Consider the following 23,291-nt stretch of genomic DNA (forward strand, 5'->3'; position numbering starts at 1 on the left):
AAACTCCGGGACCATGTGCCGCGCTGTTTCAACTTTACAACCCATTCGCATCCAAAGGGTTAGTGTGCATCGTCTTAATTAAATTTGGGCAATCGTCATCGGCAGTTTATAAGGACGTTACTGTCTAACGATGACCCTGGTGTGAGAATTGAGTGAATTAAGCTGAATCACGTTTGTTAGTGCTTTATCGTGTGCTAAAAATGTCATTTAAACCGTAGGCTCAAACTACGATTAGTCTTTGGCTTTGTTAAGGTCTTGTGATTTTACTTATAAAATGTATTGAGGGGTTAAATGTATAGAACCAAAAAAAAAAACATATTTATAGTTTTTTATAGTTTTATTAAATCATTTGGCGGACGTGCCAATAGGGTTCCTGATGGTAAGTGGTCACCACCACCCATTAAAATTGGCGCCGAAATATATTTTTAGCATTCCTTACATCACCAATATACCACCAATATTGGAGAGAGATGTGATGTCTCAGATGCCTGTAGTTTCCACTGGTCGTAGAGTATAAGATGGGTAGGTGGTCAAACGCGCTTGCACAGAGTTATATATCTAGTAATCATTAAATAATATTTTTATTTCGATTATGATAAATATTTAATTTTTTTTACCCACACTTGTTTCGTTCGGCCTCAAATAAGACAAGATATTTTTCTTTGTATTTTTTTCAATACAAACGTTTTATGCAGACATGGACCTAACCCTGTAACCCTAACTGTACAAAGTCGAAGCGGGTAGCTAGTATAAAATAAAAAACCTTCGTAATTTTAATACTATAATCTGATTTATAAAAATCACTGACAAGTAAATATGATAAAGACTGCTAATTAAGTAACAAAGTACACAGGAATATCACTTACAAAAAGGAAACTTTAACAGTTTCAGCGTCGAATGCTATTAAAAAAGTTAAGAACATATAAGAGATCCGATGAAAGGCCTACTGAGGGTACGATATTAAAAGGCTTAGAAGTGTTGGGCCCGAAAAGCCTCTGAACATGTCTGTACCTCGCCCACTTAAGCACAGTATTAAGGGCACTTTCAGCTTAAGGGCGGTCGTATATTATCCTGGCCTTTTTCCTACATGAGAGAAAATTTTATATGCGTTTTATGTTTCACTAATTAGACCGAGCTGCGTTAAAATTTAAGCAGGTAATTATGGATGCTCTCGCTGTTGAAAGGAAAAGTGTAGCGTAATCGTATTATGAACGGAGGCGTCCGCCTTATAAATTATTTATAAATAATTTCGGATTTCATCATCGTTGCGAATAATATGTTTTATTTTTTAATTCCTTTTAAATTCTTGTTTTTAATTGATTTGTTTCATAAGCGTTGCTTTGAAATCCAAATAAGTTACACGAAAAATATTTTAGTATGAAAAAAATATTATAGCGGTTGATGAAAATTGTGTGATGAAAATATGGTTATCATTATTCATACATATATATAGTATATACAAATATAAGTATAACTTCTTGAGAACTTCATTAACGTTTTGACTATAAAAACATATTGTCAAATGTATTACAAGGATTTGCAATTTGCATCGCTTATCGGAAATTTCAAAGGTTGAATTTAAGAAGCAAATAATTTCCAAGCGCAAGTTCCGACTCTCGACAAATTCATGTCATCCTACGTCGAGATACAGTGTGCTCGCATTAGTGAAATAACTCTCAGAGTCACGTCGCATCTCTACCATTTATGTGCCTCGGTCACTACAAAGCCTACACAATAATAGTTGTACTTAAAAATATAATCATTATATAGGTTGACGGAATGGCAAGCCACCAGATGATAGATAATCAAATTTCATATCACCAATACGCCACTAATCTTAAAAATTAAGAACTGCCCCTTGTGCCTGTTATTACACAGGCTCACTAACTCTTCAAAACAGAACACAAAAAAAATCTCAGTATTGCTGCTAGGCAGTAGAACATATGATAAGTGGGTGGTACCTACCCAGACGGGCTTGCATCAAGCAAAACCAAGTCTCACCAAGTAAATCGTAATCGTTATTTAAGAGCCGAGACGGACTAATAAATAAAACAAGTAGACTTTCAAGTAAGTAGACTTTCAAGTAACTCTCGTCGGACCACTGTCTCGTTCGGAGTATAGTGCCGGTTGCGCAGTACTCACGACCTCGTTTCATGGGCTGCCGCCGCGTGTGGCACTACAAGTCAGCGGATTGGGATGGGATGAGGTCCTTCTTTGCCTCCTACCCATGGGGGCAGGTTTATTTCTGGCTGGATGATCCGAGCGTTATTGCCAACTCTGTTGCCGATGTGGTGCTTCAGGGTATGGAACTGTTCATTCCGTATTCTGCGGTGCCCATCGGTGGCAAGTCCTAGTCCTGGTTTGGTCGTTTCTGCAAAATGGCTTCACGCCAAAAATGGGAACGTTACCATGACTGGGCTAACGCATCGGCGTCTCGTGATGTAAAGACCAGCGCATTCAGAAAGGAATATAACTCTGCCTCTAGGTCCTTCAAAAATGTGGAGTACCAGTTGATTAGCGACCGCCAGTACGGTTTCCGTCGGGGTCGCTCAGCCGGTGATCTTCTAGTTTACCTTACTCATAAATGGGCGGAAGCAGTTGAGAGTTATTTCTCGGAAAAACGTCGAAGAAAACCGGAAAAAACTTGTGTCTGAAATCGAGTCCATAGTCCATTTCAACCCCAAAAGGACGTTAACCGCCAAAAAAACACCAATCGTCTCCACGATTCGAGAACATTCCGATAGCCGCCACAGCTAGTATCGGAATACTTGGCGTCGATGTTTCGAGCCTCGTTCAGTTCCGCGGTCAATTGGAATGCAAAGCCAAATTGGCATTAAAAAAGCTCGGTGTGCTCAGCAAGCCAAGACACGTCACGTCACGTCACGTCGGCCCATCGTCCAAGACTATACAAGGCGCAAATTCGGCCTCACATGGAATACTGCTCTCACCTCTGGGCGGGTGCTCCCCAGTACCAGCTCCTTCCATTTGACCGTATCCAATGTAGAGCGGCTCGAATTATCGACGATCAAGCCCTTTCCGATCTGCTTGATCCTTTGGCTCTGCGTAGAGATGTTCGATCGCTCTGTATCTTCTACAGAATTTATCACAGGGAATGTTCCGAGGAATTGTTCGGATTAATCCCGGCTGCTAAATTTGACCTTCGAACATCTCGTCAAAATTCCAAATATCACCCGCACCACCTAGATGTCCGAAAATCCACAACAGCGCGATTATTAAGACATTTTCTGCCTCGCACAACCACTCTGTGGAACCAGCTTTCGCCGGCGGTTTCTCCGAACCGATACGACTTGGGAACCTTCAAGAAAAGAGCGTACTTATTTCTTAAAGTCCGGCAACGCACCTGTAACCCCCCTGGTGTTGCAGATGTCCATGGGCGGTGGTTATCACTTTCCATCAGGTGAGCCTCCTGCTCGTTTGCCCCCTATAACATAAAAAAAGTCCGTGTATTCAAATCTGGCATCACTAAGTTAACATGTGCTTACGGAAAACATCGTGTTAAAACCTTCAGTTCATGTATCAGATGATTTTCTGCCCATTTATTTTTTAATGTTTCTAATTAAATTATATTTTTATTTCAAAAAGTAAAACAAAAGTCAGTGAAAATGTCATATATCCTTACTATGGAAGACGTGTGTTAATGGGTTCTCGGACACGTTTTCTTCAACCAACACTGGAGAGACTTGGTCGAATTAGCTCCAAATTTTCCTTATCAAGGCATGAACACTAAAGTAGTATATATAATGCACTTTACTAATGGCTGAAATTATTTTTTAATTTTAATATTAAAATACTGGATTTATTGAAAATAAATCAAACTGCCGAATATCGTATCGGCACTCTAAAATCCATCTACGTCAACAGCAGGCTAACAACCGTTTCCCATTACTAAAATTGACCCTAAAAACGCCACACCTTCGAAATCATATTTCTGATAATAGAACAAAACACCCCTCGATGACGGACGCAACTTAATCAAGCAATTAATTTCTAATTGAATTATATTCGTCACCGACTCGTCGGGAGTCCAGGGCACTTAAAATACCTGCCCATTTGACAATCCGTAATTGCTTGTGGAATAACTTTTCTATAATATAAGTATTTATAGTATTTTATTTTCTTATTTTCGCTGTCATATTATATAAGTATTTTAACTTGAAACGATTACACTGGAAGTGTTTACATTACGTATTAATCAATAATAATTATTATTAATAGAGCATTATGGTGTTATTTTTATATTTACGTCTGAAGTTTACCTCGATTTTGATGATGTTTAGATATCACTGATGATGCCTGATGTTAAGATAAGAAAAAAAAAGATATTTTATAATTTGAAATTAATGACATTTACATTTATATAGTTTCCATAATAATAAAGAATAAATACACGTATATGATTAATCTAACTGAGACATTTGTTGTAAGATTCATCTTTAGAAAAATCATGTATTTATTATTGTACATGTCAAATAAATAACGTACCTTTTCTCTCTTACTTAATACCAGCAAACAGATATATGTACGAACAGTTTATCCAACTAAAATAACCCACATTATTTCCTCGTAGACTCGTCTAATGTTTCTCTTAAAATCTCTCTTTTGATTTTCCATATAATTTTCTAACGGAAGAAACATTTTCCTCGCCTAGCGCACCACCGAGAGCGTTGATCAGTTAACTTTTAAAGCTCATTAAAATTGATGGTTCATTCAGATCGTGTAAATTTCCATGCTGGCGGAAAATTAAAACGGTACCCCAGGCGACCGCGCCCTCCGCACTTCACATACTATTCAATGAAAAAAATATATGCGAAAATGGAAAGAGAGAAACTTGGCGTATTTTTCATACATTTACATCGTTCTAAAACTTTATCGGTTTCATAGATACGCTGGAACTCTGTTTTTTTTTTATTTATTTTTTGTTGATTCAAAAATCCTGTTTCAACGGACGCTGTACAAAATTCAATACGGGACACGATTTTTCTATTACAGGTAAATTGGTTACATGTGAATATTCGATTTATCCAATGACGTCATTGGTCTGGAATAACAAACTCCTGTGTAGCGGAAATGTTTATACGGATTGCATTATTAATTGGTATAACATAATAAATACGTTATGTCAGTAAATGAGATCGTAATATCACAAATTTACTATGTAACTTTTAAAAGATTCAACCAAATGGAGTCTGCCTTATAAATAATGAATTATTACTGGATTTAAAATAAATAAAAATTATAACAGAAGATCATAGATTACATCTTTAAAATATTCTTTAGAATTTATAACTAAACTAAAATCAACCAATGAATACCAATATGAAAATTTACATTATACATTTTATTAAAATACAATGAATATCACTCGGGAACAAAACACTTGCACGTAATTAAAATACCAAACAATCAACGGCAGTTTCATATAAAATCTTGTCAGTCGCATGAACGAAGCCTTAATATACTTAACTATGTTATCGGGCGTTTACAGACGAGCCGACCGGACCACGAGCGAATGCTAAATATCCAATAATGTACTTACGACGAGTGTCGAACAGAGATTTGGTTTATGAATTGCTACGTCATCAATTGAAATGCGCTGACAATACAGGGTGTATATTACATTCGTTTCGATTTAATTTCTCTTTATTTATTCAGCAACAACGAGCTCCTGTGGTCACTGTTTATTTGATATTTTCGAAGTGCATGAATTGTAGATGCTATTGACTCAACAATTGTATTGAAACAATCGTTCGATGCTTTTGTTTTATAATAGTATGTATTATATACGAATTCAATTATTTTTATTGCTTTTGTTATTTATACTATTGATTTCAATAATTAGAGTAATGTAACAGACTGGAAAGGTACCACTATATGCCAACTCAATTTCTGGCCCTTCATCGGGCTTGGAGATTTTGACACTGACCCGACGCACATTGGATACACATGAGATATAATCTACATTAAAGATTTTCAAAAGTATTATATTAGAATAATATTTTCTTCTTTATTATATATTTATTGTTAACAATTTTCATTTATAATCATAAGTTATATAATTGACAACTACTAATTTTCGTGCATAGTAGTATGAAGTATGAACAAACTCGCTTTCAGTTTGTGTGAACATCTAGCATCTTAGATACCATATTTCAAAACAGATTTCAAGGTTATTGTCGATTGATAGTACGCAACCCTTTCTGATTAGATTTACTCGATAAATAAATACCTTGATCTCAATTTTCTATTTCCCTAACCTAAATGTTGTTCTGAAGTATTCGGCGATAAAGCCACTTGTGCTGTACAAATTATATGTTTTTATCTTTTATTGGTATAATTATATTTTTCTTACTTTTCTGGTAGGGATTTGTGCAAGTCTGTCTAGTTAGGCACCATCGTATATTCTACCGCCAAACAGCAAACATATTGATTTTCCGGTTCGAAGGCGAGTGAGCCAGTGTAACTACAGTGACATTGGATATAAAATCTTAGTTCCCACAGTTGCCGACTCATTGACGATATGAGGAACTGGTAATATTTCTTTTTTGGTGCTAATATATGGGACGTGATCACAACTTACCATCAATTTAATAATAATAATAAAATAAACTTTAATAAATAAATTGCTCACACTCGAAATTACTTAGAGCGTCAGGCGAAAACCAAAATTAGTCCAAACGTGTGTGAAAAAATATTTTCGTATATAATCATTTGCGTTAAACTCACCTTTCGTGTTGTTCAACTTCATTTTTATGTGTCTCATACTCTTATTTTAACTACCCTTTGACAGATAGACAGAGCTAAGATAAGCTAAGTTTATTGTTGTTGTTTTAAGCTTAAGTTTTTAAATATTGCTTAACTGTATATTCAATATACAAGAATTATAATGAGTTCATCGGCATTAAGCATACTCATAAATAGCCTACTGCTGTACTGTCAAATATAAAATATACTAATTAATGAAAGACAATGAGATTAATACATAGATTCTACTACTATTTAATACTTTGATTTTTTTAAGAATATTATTTTCGTTTAATAAAATCCATTAACCATGTTATTCGTATGTATTATGTATATTTTAAAAGATGTATAATATTTAAATAAAACTGCAGTTAAATTAGTAAATTAATTATTTTATTAAAAATAGGTATTCAAAGACCGATACAAAATTAAAATAGGGTCTTGATTATTGTGACGATATTCATATTTTAATGTTGCAATAACATAATCGCATACTATCACACACAAAAATAGGCCTTTTTACATTGAAAATAAAGTATATTTTTTATTATCGCGATGTACAGACATATAATATTTATTATTTGAAGTTCAGTAAACATAATGCTCTTACATATTTTATTGCAATGCTAGTTTAAGTTACAACTAACTACACAGTACTTACAGTTTGATTAAAATAGGTACAAATAATACACAAATCATACAAAAAAATATGCGTAATAATATATGTATTGTATATTATTTTAATTATACAAATGAATATAACATGATACTTTTTAAATTTTATAATTCTATCATTGAGAGCTGTTTGATATTTGGGTTTATTTCTTCAATAAATAACTGCACGATAATTTTATCATCCCCTAATTACCTATATAAAAATCCATGAAATAAAATGAAGTCATTTGAAAAGTAAATATAAATATTGCTCATTATAACACATAATATAATACTACAATAACATATGCTTGATGTATTTTTTACTAGTGTTGTGAGCAGATTCATACTACAGAAATCGATTCTATGATTATTATTATTATATATATTTAATTTAAATCGAGACTTAATCGAATAAAATTGCCGTAACGATTTTTAAATTTCAGTTTTTTATACAATATATACTTTAGATTTTATATTGAACGTGTGATTGACTTAATATATCATTGTGAGTCTGAACTTAAGAACTTAGCAACGATCATTTAACGCACGATTGTAGGAACTAGGTAAGAATATTTTCGAGTTCCTTTTAAAAATAGATATTCGAAAGATACAAACAAAATTTCTCAACATGTAGGTTTTCAATGAAAAATATTTGAATACAGTATTTTTATTTAGATAACGCAATAAAAAATTCGAGAGGAGTGTGTTAAATTATGTTCAAATATTATTTTTCGTTTTATTTTTTATCTGTACATATTCTAGGGAAATGATGTGTAACTACGTATGCGGATTGATTTATCCGAATATATTTATGAGAAATATATTTTGTAATAATAAATTGTGAATACTTTTATAAAAATTAGAAGATATATTCGAAATTGTGTTGTTTAGGTTTGAAAAAATAATTACATATAAAAACATTTTGAGAAAAAAATTCAACAAATAAATTTTATTGAGTAGTTTATATTCGGAAATTGTTATGAAATAAATTTGAAACCATAGGCTTTATTTATTAATGTATAAAATGCGATCTTGCATATTTACATAGAGCATCACCACAGATAAAAATAAGTAATAACTAAGTAATAACTGCATAGAAAATATAACCAGGAGTTTATAAGTTTTGTATAATCTGGGGGGAGAAAGGTAAACACGACTTTAGTAAAAAATCAATATCAAAAATAGTAAGCATTAGAACATCAACAGAGATTATCTGTATATTTCTATGAAGTAAAACCAATCTGCGTGTCTTTCATATATTAGAATAAACACTTGTCAAATGACTATTCTGTCGAATGTATAGAAAACGAACGATACAATTGATTTTATTGAAATAATACAATTTTCATCTGTCTCTACCAGTGTTGATAATATTTTGTAAGTACACGTGGCAAGCTCCGAACTACAAGAAGTCTCAATAATCGATTTTTTTGAGTCATCGTATAATATTCGTTCTTTGTATCATAATTACTTTTAAAGTACCTAATGGCTGTGTTTGTTACTGATATACCAGAATTGATTTTATAGTTTGTATTTATAACAGTCGAATATTGGTACAGAAAATAGTTGCTTCGAAATGTTTAGAAGTATTTTAGTGATAAGAGATAGTTCTCTTACTATGTGAATTAATATATGCGAGTGTCACTCATGCAAGTTTAACATTTAATTACGTAACTACAAATGATATGCAAAGATACAAGTAGTGCTATCATTTATAACAAGTGGATATACATACATATCACATTAACTTACGTAGATAAAAATTTTCCATTTCGTAAAAGTTTTGAATTTTATATTTCACAACTCCAATGTTACTATTTTATATTATAGGAAACATGTTATGGCACACGAAACAAATTTCAATATAATAATTACATAATATCACTATAATTTTTTGATAAAATTATTTACGTGAAAAATTAGATACCTTTACTTAGGCACGACGAAATACTTTAGCGTGTTTTGTTATAAATACAATCAAATGTTTAATGTTTTGCTTTATGGAACTAGTCGTTAATTGGAAATTAGGTGCTTTAATTAAATTATCTACATCGGTTTTACAAGACAATGCTACTTGAACTTTTATCTATATTATTTACACTAGTCGGATTTTCAATTTCAATTTCAATTGTTACTAAATTTATTGCCAAGCGTTTACTCATTCAGTTACTACTTGAAGACTTAAGCTAATGATATAATTAATTCACAAATTCGTTTATTGATATTCGACGGACTATATCAATTGGCTTATTAATCGAATCAATAACACGATAAACATTTCTTAGCGATTCATAATTATGACGATATTTTTAATACACTTATTACAGTTCTGTACAATATTTACATTTATTAACATTACAAAAGACTAGCTACAATTTTCAAATAACGTAATAAATATTTATTATACGCAATAAAGTTTTAGTGTTACTAAGTATCTTAAAAATATTAAACTAACGTATTAACCTCAAATTATAAAGAAAGTCACAGTCTTTACGATTAATCCAAGGTTGCAATGAAGCATTTAGTATGTAGATACAAAAGTCCTTATTTATTAATTTTACACTTAACAAGGTGCGGAAGAACAGTTACATTATTGTAACAACATCACTATGAAAAGTGCACTACGTTAGTCTATACGTCCGTTTGGCACAAGTCGCCGAAAACCGGCAAGGCGTGATACTACCGTGTCACTGAATCAACCCGTGGGTGAGGAGCGGGTGGTGGGGGAACAGGCGCATGAAGTCCTTGAGTTCCACTTAAAACATTTTGTCCATGCTTAAAAGACGTCAAGCGTGCTAAAGTTCTTGTAGCATCGTTGTCGAAGTTAGGCCTCTCGTATTGATGCTTAGGTCTTTGACGTTGTGGCTGCATCGCTTGTAATTCATCATAACCACCATCGTCACCGTAATTTTCATCATCCGATTCTTCTTCGCCGAATGCTCTGTACGTCGTTTCCGATTGTGAATTTTTTCGAGAACTCACACCGTAACTTCGACCAATGAGCGATTGCGTTACGTCGGTCTTGATATTCTTATCTCCTTTTCTCTCCTCTAAGCTTTGGTTATATCTAATTTGAGCTTTTTGTGTTTTATCTAATGAAGGTAGATCATAAAATTTAAGAACATTCGGATGACCTTGAAAGTATTTTTCACTGTATACGTTTCTATTGTAATAGCCGCCGTTGCTGGCTGGATATAGTTCTTCGTCTGGTGCATAACGATTGTCAAAATTATCAACATTTTTGGTTCCTGGAGGGAACCATCCCTGTTGATAAAACAAATAGTTGTAATAAGGGAAATTTATTCTATATGTATCTTATAATAATAAAGTTAAAACATACCAAGGAACTGACGCACTGTCTAGTATTCGCGACAAGCGTAACTGAAGCATAGGCAGCAGGTGAAGTTGCGGTCTTGCTTGTATTCCATTCATTGCCATTAACTCTTGAAGCTGTTACTTCTGCATATTCCGGTAACTGTTGCGCTACTTTGTCATATTCAGAGTTAGCCTTATCTTTACTATGATTTGATTGGCTACCAGACATACATAAGCCTGGTTGGTTCTCCATCCACAAAAGTGACTCTGTTTTAGTTACTGTGTTTTTATTATAACAACTGCTAAGCGGGTGCGATAATGAGACTGCTGCTTTTATATTCATTTGAGTCACCAAGCTTGTCCCATTTGAGTCTAAAACAATAATTATATAATTGATAAAATTAGAATAGAATATTATTATATTATATTTTGTTATAACGATATTATACACAAAGGGTTGTAAAATGTAACCCACAAATAAAGCGACTTAAATTGGCTTAAAGGTAACTGGGTGAATCAACAAACGAATTGCCTCGAGAAAACAAAATAAAAACATTTACATTTACTGAGTCTTTATTTTTCGGATTTGTATCATTCCTTTGTGCCTTGAACGTGAATGCGAAATGAAAGAGATCCACTGCGCTACGAAGAGAGGGCTCGTGCTACCTTTCAACTTGAAAGTAATCTAGCACCCTCCCGCCCCTCGCATGGCAAAGCCTCCATCAAACAAACGCTCGGCACCCTTGCCACCCTACGACACCCGTGGAATGTTTTTAATTTTGAAATTCTGATGCTGATTCTAGGAAAAGATGTAAGTATTTGGGGCTAAGATGAATATGTGCTTACTTTAAAAAACCCAACTACGACCCTTTGTATTATTACATGTATGTATATCGAACAGTAATTTCTAAATAATGTATCTAATTACTCACCGTAAATATTGGGAAGCGCAGACTTCTTCGCAAAAATATTGTGTCTTCTTACGTAAATTATTCCACCGATCATAACAATTTTGAACAAAACAATTGCTCCAATCAAAAAGTAAAACCATGTTTCCATTACAAAATCTCCTGCGACGATTGACACTTCTCCATTACCTGGATATCTAAAATAAAAATACCCATAGTATGTTATGTCGTAATTTAAAAAAAATAATTATGTTTCAATATGGATATATATATTTCATTTGTTTTACCTTGATAGTGGGTCTAGTCCAACAGAGCGGGAATCTATATTCAAATATACTTTTTGACTGAACGGACCTAATCCGACGATAGTTTCAGCTGCGATCTGAACGGAATAACTAACACCTGAAGTTAAATTAGTCATTATCAAACTGGTAGCTTGATGAACAGTCGTGTTGATAGCGACCATTGATTTGTTTGCAGGTATGTCTAACCAATTTAATACAACATTGTATCCGACGATTACTCCGTTTTGCAAGTTAGGCTCAGGTGGTTGCCATTTTAAATGTACCGTTGTTGTATTATAAATAAACATTTCTATATTTGTTGGAGGTCCATCGGGAACTGAAAAAACAATATATATACAGGACCTATTTTAGAAGATTTTTTTAAATAAAAAGTAAAAACAAACATTATTATCATTCAGTTTAAATTTAAAACAAAAACCATAATAATTACCATCATCTAGGGTTTGAGCTGTTTTGGAATTCGAAGGTTTTCCCTCGAATTTTTTATAAAAAGGCACAAGAAAGAACTCATACTTCATATATTTTCTTAAAGATGTTAGTTCGTATCCTGATACATCATTGGAATGTAGTATAGTTTTAATCTCATATTCTATTGTCTTATTGTCCAGAGGTCTAAAATATATGAAAAGACCCTCTAAATAAAAGAAATTCAATATTTCCCACATAAGTTTGATTGTTTTCGAATCTATAGGTGTCGCTTCAATAAGTTCTACGATATTATCAGTCATGATATTCTTTTTAAATTCTGTGTTATTTGAAAATATTCCTCCTTCCCATAGAAGATTTGTATCTTCTCCAACCGTTACGGCTTCTGATGTTGGACTTGGTCCTGATAAGCCATGAGAATTTTCCGCTCTAATAATAAACATATATGTTATACCGGGAATTAATGATTTCACTATGTAGTGCGTCTGATGAACTCTCTTTGAAACAACAACCCATCCTCGTGAGTTGCGAGGAGTATTGTTTCCTGAAAGGGTCTCTCTTGAAAACATTTCAACCTGATAGCCAAGAATTGAAGACGATCCAATTTTATTATTCTGATTCCATGTTATTGTTATGCTCGTGTCTGTTATATTATAAATTTGTGGTTTAGTTGGAGGACCTGGTAAAGCCGACGTATCAGCCGCCCTAAAGAAATGAATATTTGGATTCGTCGGACTATCGACTAATAAAACTCCGCTCCAAACATACTTTCCGTGCTGCGACGAAGCAACACAGGTGTACGTACCACTGTCTTCTTTATCTAAATCTCTTAAAATGAGCGTTCCATCGTTTGAGATATTTCTTCTTTGATTTTGTATCAAAGCTTTTCCTTCAAAGTACCACGCTATTATTGGTTCAGGTGTGCCTATAGCCGCACAGGGGAAAATGGCCATTGATTTTATAGGTAACGTTTGGTTAGAGGGACCACTCGTTATTATCGGTGGCGGGCGGTCATCGTCTGATGTCACGGTTAGTTTCCCTCTAACAAACGAACTACCAGCAAAGTTTACTGCTGAACAAACTATTGTATTTCCACTATCATTTTTATTTGTGTTATTGACAGTTAATACAGTTACACCGTCTAATATTGTCGAAGCATGATATTTTCCTCGTGATGTACCCGGTAGTATAACCGTTCTGTTTCCTTCCAAGCTCCAGAACATCGTTGGCTCAGGTTTTCCTGTAGATGTGCAAGTAAATGTAGCGGTCGAACCACTTTCTATTATAACAGAACTTGGTTTTAATATGACTGAAGGTGGATCTGAAATAAAACATTTTTGATTATTGCTTCTGTATATTATTTTTTTTTTTCAGTATAGAAAGTAGTTACAAAAATTTAAGCAATTAAAAATATTACTAACCATGGACGGTTAAGTATCCGCTTGCACTTACTGCTCCAACTGCATTGTCAGCTTCACATGTATATTCTCCCTCATCTGCTAAAACAACATTGTCGAGCCTAAGGCTTCTGTCGTCAAGGACTTTGACACGGCCGAGTGGCATGTTACCACCGCCGGCTGTCCTTCTCCATAGTACATCAGGGAGGGGGTCACCACCCACTCTACATTGAAAGGTAACACTCCCACTAGTTTGTGCTACAACGTCCTCCGGCCCCGCAATTAAATATGGTTTAACTGCACAACACAGATAATATCATTATAGTATTTGTTGAATAAACAGTGTATAAAATATAGTATAAGCGATTATATTTAAGCTCAATATTTTGTTAACATTTCATATACATGTAAATTAATAACTTACTATGTATTTTAAGCGTAGCAATCGCAGATTCTCTAGTGCCAGCTGCATTCCTTGCAATACACTGATATCTGCCAGCGTCAGTTTGCCTCGCGTCTTGTATTACGAGACTACCTCCGTCTACTAAGTGCATTCTGAAGCAATAACATTCTTATGAGCGGAGCTTTAATTTACAATAAAATTATGACTTCAATTTTCATTACTTTGGCTTAAGCGTAAAGTAACAAAGTCATTCAAATATTGGGCGGAATAATTCAATAGGAAATTAACATTTAATAAAGGGTCCAGTGAGTAAGAACTATTCAGATTTTTACTTGATTGCTTGTCGAGCTCTTCAAATATCCCCTTCTTTATGACTTTGATGTACTCTCCCTACTGTTAATTATTTTCATGCTTCACCATACATACTGTTCCCTCAAGATGTAACCTTACGCCATGCCTCATAAAAATTCATAGGCTACGAATGGAGATGAATTGGCAATAAAACTTACAAAATTGATTTCAAAGTTAGCGAAAATTGATATTAAATAAAAAATACAAATGTTTTATGTCGTAAAATGAAGCAAATTATAATAAAAGGAAATTATTAATAAAACAACGGACGGACGGAAAATAAGTCATGGATCAGCCTAATTGCATAAATTTATTTTACTCGAAATCTATTAATGTTTTTTAGGTTTTTAAAAGAAAGTAAAACATTGAAATTTTTTTTTAAATAATTCATAAGTGGATAAAAGATTGCAATGGATTACACGAATAACTACGACTTTAGGGCTTACATTTTTTAAATCATTTTAATTTTATTAATTCGGTCTTATGTGACTTATCTGTAGAGATTCACAAGACTATCGGGTTTCCACCATCCCATTTAACTTCAAGTGCTCTTACCAACTACCCTCGATTTTACGCTAAGTGTGCACTGTCGAACTAGCGAGTAACTTTCATTTGATATTCCAGTGCTCCACATTTTAATATATCTGGCAACTTTACAACATTTCCGCAATTCAAAAGTTTGTTTTCAATAGTTTTTAGTGGCTGCATAAATTAATTATTATCTCTACAGTGAGATAGTATTTTTGTAAGTGAAGTTTTTTTATGGCAGAAATATGTGTTGAAGACTTACCTAGAATCTCCATCAAAGTGTAAAATTTGACCATTCTTCTTCCAATAAACCATTGGCTCGGGTGAACCCCGTGGTGGTGAACATTCTAATATGACTGTTTCTCCTTGGGCAGTCTGTGTTGTCACTGGTTCCAAACGAAATTCTTCGCGAAGCACTAAAATATAGAATAAGAATGTAGAAAATTGCAAACGAAGTTCAATATACAGTACTTGACCATTTGAAATTATAAGTAAAAGTGAAATAAAACTTACCAGCAACGTGCAAAGTTGCATTTCGACTTCTAGCTGTTCCATATGGATTGGTAGCTTCGCACCAATATACACCAGCATCTGAATGGGCCCTACCATGGGTCGCTCGTAAGAAGAACAATCCACCAGCTGGTAGAAGGCTTCTATGTGTATCCGATACTACCAGAACTCCGCCTTTGTACCATCTTATTGATGGAGCTGGTGAACCACCAGCTCGACAGTTCAAAGTTGCTGGTTGATGTCTAGCAACTGTCACATCAAGAGGCTGTTCTATTATATACGGCGCTTCTCCACTACTCATATAATCATCACTTAAGCCTCCGTTCACTGGACCTGTTAAAAAAATATCGTTTTAATAATGACGCCTTTGTTTCCAAAAAGCAATTTTACGTTCAAATAATTGAAGGAATTTATAACTATAGACCTCCTTGATTATTTATAAGTGGCGTGCATTATTTTAAATTTAATGAACAAAGGCCCGTTCTAGGCGTTAACATAATATATGAATAACGGCTGGAGTATGTTATTCTCGGCTACTTTAAAGCAGCGCACAATAATAATGACCCATAAACACAGGCTAAGTCCCCCAGGATGCTGAATTGGGACCCTCACTATTTTACTCTGTTTACAACGAACGACGCAGATGTTAGTTTTTGACACTTGAATTGATGTATGTCTATTGTTGTGCCTCAAGGCATTATTATGGCAACGCAAAAATCGATCTCTGAAAAAAATACAGATTTCGCCTAAAATGAACCGGCCGTAATCGTCTGCGACTCGATTTTCGAATTGTAACAGAATAGGGATTACCTCTATTGTACAAAATAATTGTGTTTATTTATTCACGTATCCCATCGTGTGGTGCGGTACTAATCTATAATTGAATCTTGATCACATTTGTTATCTTTATATTTCTATCCTACATTGATATACGAGATAACGAAAAAAAAATATATATTGAAACAAATTAAAAAAAAAAACGTTTTTTTCATATGACAATTTTACATTCACCTACATTTACAGGCCTTATAGAACATTTGTAAAAAAAAACGTAGTGTATGAAAAGTAACCGAAAGGTAAATCTAGTATTTTATAATAATTGTTTACCAATACATTCATTGGACTACCCATATGTTTTATTTATATTCCGTAATATTTAAAATTTTTAAGACAAGTTTTTTTAATATTATTTTATATCAAAATTTTGTAATGTAATTATTGTCACTGAATACCTAAACCTTTACACCTAATCCGAAATAATTCATTGACTCTGTACAGATGACTTCAGTTTTCAAAGAACTTTTATGATTCATTAGATGTATTTTGTAATCATTGCACATTGAATACGATACATATCTACTAAAACAGAGCAAAAAGAAACCAAGAACTATAAAATAAGATTTAGCGGAATGTATGACCATAAAGTATTCTTTATGTTGATCTCGATACTTTATTTTATCGCACATAAAAGTCACTTTATTACGTAGTTGTGCGTTTGAACTATCGATTATATTCGATGCTAAAAAAGTATTCCTTGATAAAAGAAAAGTAATAAGATTATCAAATTAATTATCCTCAAAGAGAAAAAATTCAATTTAGGTTTATTCTGTAATGTTTACTTGACATATTATATTACTAATGTCATACAGGCGAAAGTTGAATGTATGGATAGATAACACGTAGGCTTTAATTTATGAATTGACCAAAATATACCGATATGTCAAGTAAGTATGAAAAACTTCCTATGAAGCAAACTTGAACTTCAATAGTCTATTTTATACCCAATACCTGACAAGGATCCCTAAAATGCGAGCGTAGTTGGGAGCGAAAACTAGTACACAATATTTTCTTATTAAACAATAAGTACATATTAACAAAATGACAAAAGAATATTAATGATCCGAATCCAAGTGTTTTTTATAGTGACGACGTAGATGACGCCCAGCGGTAAAGGGAGTAATTTTCATTTCGCACGCGTGTAGTTATGTCGCTATTGTTCAAAAATCTTTGTTAAAAAAAAAGTTTGCGAGGGAGAATTGCGTCCCCCAGCTAATTTATACTACTTGCACATGTTGACACGCGTCGAATAAAAAAAAATAAATAAAAAATCGGTTATCGTAACATGGCTTTTGAATTTAAGTTGCAAGCGGCCGTTTACGAACGGCCGAAGCTGTTTTATACGTCTACGTTTGAAACATATCGCGTGTGTTACATGTCTGGTTTAAATTGATAGCTCTCCTTTTAGTATACACAAAGTTAAAAAAGAATACGATTTGGACAAAAAATGGGCTAATCGTCGCTTTAAATAGAAACTCCTTTGATTCAATCTAGTTCCTATTGCCTCGTATCACAAACTTGTCTACATGTATTCACTTCAAACGGTCGTCTTTGATCGTTGAAAATTATCGAACATCTTTGCTAAGCATGTCTTAATTTAAATATGGTTTACAAAAGAAAATTATCTATATATAAAAATCTAGCGTAGTTCAGTTGTTATTATAGTCGTATTAATTTGAACAAATCATCTATATTAAGTAATATGACTATTATTTTATGTCATTAAAAATGTTTAACTAGCTTATTAAAATATTTAATAAAATAAGTTAATCTATTTATTGTATTTTTTTTTTGTGATATTAAATTACTATTAATAGTAGTTTTGTCAAAATAAATTATATTACGATCGTGTTACTTTGTACATAAAACTGTATTCGTTGTTGGTGATACAAGATAAAAGAAACTCTCTTTGCATAACCGACTTAGAAGACAAATTATTTCTTTCGCGACTCATAGGTGACAATGGTGTAATATTTTAAATTGTATCATTTATGGGATTGTTCCGAAAAAGCATCTCGGATAATGATGTTTACAAATCCAAGAATCCTCTACTGAGTTTTTCATAGGCTAAATGGATGTTTATAATTGTCGCACTCAGTGATGTAATAAAATATAATAATTACACTCTTATTGGTACAGGTAAAAAAACACTCACAACGCATTGGACTAAACTGTGATACATATAATAACGACGATCGAATACAGATCCGTCGTAATAGTAAAGGAAGTCCAGCTGAGGCATATTGATAGACTTTTCTAAAAAAAATATTACAGTTAATAATTTAAAACGACTGATGACGTTACCCTCCTAGAAATACGGTTTTTATCCCATTTCTAGTCATCGTTATCATCAAGTTTGTATCACCCTAAGTAACTCGATATTAGTTTGAAAATCGAATATCTAATTCTAATGGTCGTGATTGGCTCCCTTAGGAGGCAATCATGATTTTTTGAAATTTTGAACACGTGTTCAGCTTTTAGGACCCCCTTTGCAATGTGACGCTGGACTGTCATTAGGCAATTTATTATTGTAGAAGAAATATAATTGGCGCAATTTAACACCGTTTTGCTACACAACAGTCATATTCAATTTAAACTATATAATTAAATTCTATTAAAAAGTTAAACTTTAAATGAATCTTTAGTCTCTAAATAAGTCAAATATGAACGCAATGCCAAAATGATACTACACATGTATTTTAAATTCGATGCGATTGCAAAACATTTTGTTTTATTTTTTCAACTTCACCTGACCTTCTTGTAAAACCAAAAAATATGGTCATACACATATTCTATTCATTATAGACATTGGATATAATATTAGTTTAAAAGTAATAATAATATATCTTTTGAATATGGAACGGGGATCAATTACGTGGTGATGCGATTTTATTTTACAAAACAGCTTACACACAAACATTAGCAATTATATTTGAAGATGCTTAGAGTATATTATGCCACAAGTAAGCACATAATACGTAATAAAATTGGAAAGTAAGTAGTAAAGTAGTATCAGCTTTTCTGTCTTAAGCTGCCACATACTTACGAGTACTAGAAATAGGCTCCACGACTTAATCTGTGATTATTTTAAGTTTACCTCATTTTTTCAAACTCTCCATCAGCTAATCTTTTCAATTTGAAATATGACTATAGAATATTATTACAATTATTTATTTTCAATCAAATAAACGTGAAAATTTTTAAATGAAATGTTTCGATTAAATTGATATTTGAAAAGCATTAAGTAACTCAATTTGCCACATTTTAAAATAACATTATACTTATCTAAATTAATTACCAAATCAAACAAAATTGCTGAGCCCACGCCCCATCTGTACATATTATCTTCAAACTTGTTTCGACATAAACAAGTTTCTTTACGACATATTTTACCGCCAAACCCAAAATGAATTGGTAACTTGAAAAAATCAATGGTGCTTACTCCGGGATCTTATAATCAGCAAATTAATTTAATTAAGGTCGATTAATTTCCGCAATTCCACCTGACGTCACTCAATTGCTAAGACAGTCTACGTTTATTTAAAAAGAAATACATTACTAAAAACCACCCCATGCACTCTGTATTGCGTACATAAATTTAAGGTACCATTTAAGTGAGTTTAAATGAGTTACTGAGAGTTCAAGGAATGTCACGGTTAATGAAATAGCACTTAAATTTTTACGATGCAAAAAACGCGTATCGACTCGCGTCACACATGTGTTCAAAATTAACCGTTTTGCTTCAACGGATGGACGGATTAGGCTAATATGAATTTCGTGAGTTCCAATGTTTGTCTTGTAAGGCGCTTCTCTAATGTAAGGACAAATTGTTGACACAGTGTCATCTTTCATAGGGCCTTGCGTCCGTACCTGCGAGAAATGGGGGCAGCCCTATGACAAACAGTTGGACTGTTATCGTTTTTGCTGCTCGTAAACACATCTATCGGAATTTGAACTTTATTACATAGCCATAGGGACTTTAAAGTTTGCACTTTGATATTTACAGACTAAAAGTTTCTATCTTATTTGGGGTTGTAGCCATTTCTTTGTACGAGTTTACGGAAACGCGTCGGCGACAGTTGTGACGATTCTTTTTCTTCGTAGTTTGTTTTCTCAGCGTTCTAACGCGTGGACATTTGAAAAAATAAAGATACTTATATCGTAGTTTATGTTACTATTGCCAGACAGTGTCACGGCACATTTATTGCAAATTTATTTTATTTATCAAAACGCAGACAATTTATATGTATATTTTAATTAAAATCGATCCCTAATATTAGCCCTAAGGTCCTAGTTATTACTTCCCTTTTACATTACACAATGGCCCAATGCTGGGCTAAGACCTTTATTATAGTTTGAAGCTAATTTGACGACGTTGATTCAGGGCGGGTTGATGAATACACAAAATTTCAACAATCGCAATCATTACACTTGCAGGATTCCTCACGATGTTTTACCTTTACCGTTAAGCACGAGATACAAGTATTTTATTCCCATAAATGAATACCCCAAATTTTAATAATAATACTAACACAATATTTCACAGCAAGATTGTATTGTTACGGTAAACGAATAAAATAATATATGATGAGTCAAACGGCTTCCTCATTGAGCAAGAACTATTTATTCCAGAGATAATGGTCTACACTGATAGTACAGGTGTTAAATTTTTACAAGATATATATAAATATCCATAAAATAATACATATATTATTTTATTTGCAAAGCGTAGTTGAATATTCGCAGTAAATTGTTATAATAGATATAGCTACGCGAGATTATATAATAAATACTTTTATATAAGTTTAATCAGGACAATTAATTAGTATTAAGCATGTTTTATACTTTAGAGAATTACTGATAGGATAATAAAAAACAAATAAAAACTTGTAATGGCATCTTTAAGCAAGCATCTGTTTTATCTCAGCTTCTGAGCTGTCTCCATTAATATCGGCAGATAAAAAGGTATAGTTTGCAAGTTCAAAGCTATCTGATCGTTTAAGTGCTTAAAAAACGTGAAAAAAACATATTTAGCGATAAACCGTTACGATAAGAACCCTTGTTAGCAGTGATATCTACGTTTAAAAAGGTACCGACTGTTGGTCTTAGAAATTCTAAAAGTGTAATTTGCATCCACTATATAATAAACCTTTTTGTTAGGACTTCCGCCAATATTCATTTAAAAAGGTATGTTCCTAATTTAAATCGTTTTTCGATACCCGATACTTTATTAAAATAGGGGTCAAAATGTGTCAATATTCATAAAAGTCACTTTTGTTACAAGTCAGATCGGAGATAGTATCCATTTTTCAAATCTCATTGAACACAATGCGTGCCCATTGTGAAGTACCCTAACTATCGAATCTCTTTATTTTTGTTTTTTCACCGTATTTCACGCAGCATCCATCACGCATTAGATACAAAAGATAGGCGTCGTTTAACATTAGCTTAACTTCTTTACGCTTTGATAGCCGCCTGGGGCGCGGTCTTTTTTACACATAGATCACAAAGCCATAGACTAAAATAATTCTTTCATGGCGACACTTCTAACTGGGGTAATAGAATATATATTGGAGCGATATTTTTTACTCTGTACAAAGTTCAGCTGATTGTAAAATATATGCAACAGACAGATGCGTCACTAAATCTCTGCATGTGTATTTTGTTAACCTAATGATTTTAGTAAATAAGTTACGCTTTCCTTTGAAAATTATTAGTCCCGAGGGTGTTATTACCCCCACTGTTTATTTGTAAGACATGGCCAATGTTACTTTTTTATATGTGTTAGTGTGAGTATTCACATATTACTTCTATAAAGTGTGTGCGTTAGTTTCATGTAGCAAGTATAGGAATATTGCCAGTGTTGCAATTGTATTGTATTTATTTGTCAAAAGTAGGTTATTGCGAATGCAGCATTACGTCACTGGGTGCCTCGTGTCTACTGCTGGTTACGAATTATAAATATTTAAACTTAAAAATGAAAAAATACATCGTTAATAATAAGTCCTATTTATGAAAATATATCGAAAATAAGAAAAATATTTAAAAGTATTTATAACACGAATTTCTTAAATGGCCTCTCGTTTGAAATAAACACAAATATCGCGCATATTTTTCCAAACGACACTTCGCTAAGTGGTGTCACAAATCTTAGATGGTACGGTGTGACACTAAGTTTCGAATAGAGCAGGGAATGCGACCCCATGGGAGGGTGGCTATTAGCGCTGGTTGAACTTTGACTTCACCATGAATTCTTTATATGAAACGTATAGAATGAGTTTGTGATGGAGACAGAGACGTTTTCATTTTGGCTTGTTTGCTTGTTTTTCGAAAACAATAGAGTTTGTTTGTTAATGAAGTTTGTATATATACACGTAAGTGTTTTTAAAGGATTTAATTGTATTTAAATCTTATTAATATTAACAATGACATTAATATTAAAAATGAATGGATGGTAATTACTCAATCACGCCACAACGGCTGAATGTTAAAGTTTAATTGAAATAAATATAATAGTATATTAACATTCACAAAATATGATTTTAATAAAATTTAAAGAGTTATGTATAAATTGTGAAAATAAGCGAATGACGTTAAATTGTTTTTTTAATCATAGTGTTTTGTTACACGGTGTTCATAAAATTATTTTAATACATATAATTCAAACAGTAGAAATTCGTTCGTGTGGACTTTCGAAATGGTTATTAAACTTCCATCCACTTTTGTAAATAAGATATATTTAAGATTTTATTTTTCAGAATTTAATGAGGCGTGTTTTAACTTGAACTAAAGCTTCTTTGAAAACCATCTTAGCAAATTTCAAGGTCAATCGCGAGACAACGTTACCTTTTGCAACGTTTCGAAATGAAACGATTCTAGAACAATAATATAT

The 23,291-nt window shown here is 33.0% G+C and overlaps 1 protein-coding gene across 1 annotated transcript in view; it reads right to left on the reverse strand.

Annotated features, from left to right (window-relative positions):
- Positions 1–9,564: 9,564 nt before the first annotated feature.
- The window catches only part of LOC125077670 (roundabout homolog 2-like), a 39,386-nt gene continuing 25,659 nt past the window's right edge, over positions 9,565–23,291 (reverse strand). The window contains exons 3-11 of the mRNA XM_047689667.1: positions 15,566–15,895; positions 15,315–15,468; positions 14,195–14,325; positions 13,795–14,067; positions 12,378–13,694; positions 11,930–12,263; positions 11,667–11,839; positions 10,760–11,106; positions 9,565–10,683 (exon numbers count right to left, since the gene is read on the reverse strand). Coding sequence (XP_047545623.1) covers positions 10,099–10,683; positions 10,760–11,106; positions 11,667–11,839; positions 11,930–12,263; positions 12,378–13,694; positions 13,795–14,067; positions 14,195–14,325; positions 15,315–15,468; positions 15,566–15,895 — 3,644 coding nt within the window. The 3' untranslated portion in view covers positions 9,565–10,098. The remainder of the gene's footprint in view (positions 10,684–10,759; positions 11,107–11,666; positions 11,840–11,929; positions 12,264–12,377; positions 13,695–13,794; positions 14,068–14,194; positions 14,326–15,314; positions 15,469–15,565; positions 15,896–23,291) is intronic.

This window comes from Vanessa atalanta, chromosome 4, assembly GCF_905147765.1.
Source record: "Vanessa atalanta chromosome 4, ilVanAtal1.2, whole genome shotgun sequence".
In the NCBI taxonomy this organism is placed as follows: domain Eukaryota; kingdom Metazoa; phylum Arthropoda; class Insecta; order Lepidoptera; family Nymphalidae; genus Vanessa; species Vanessa atalanta.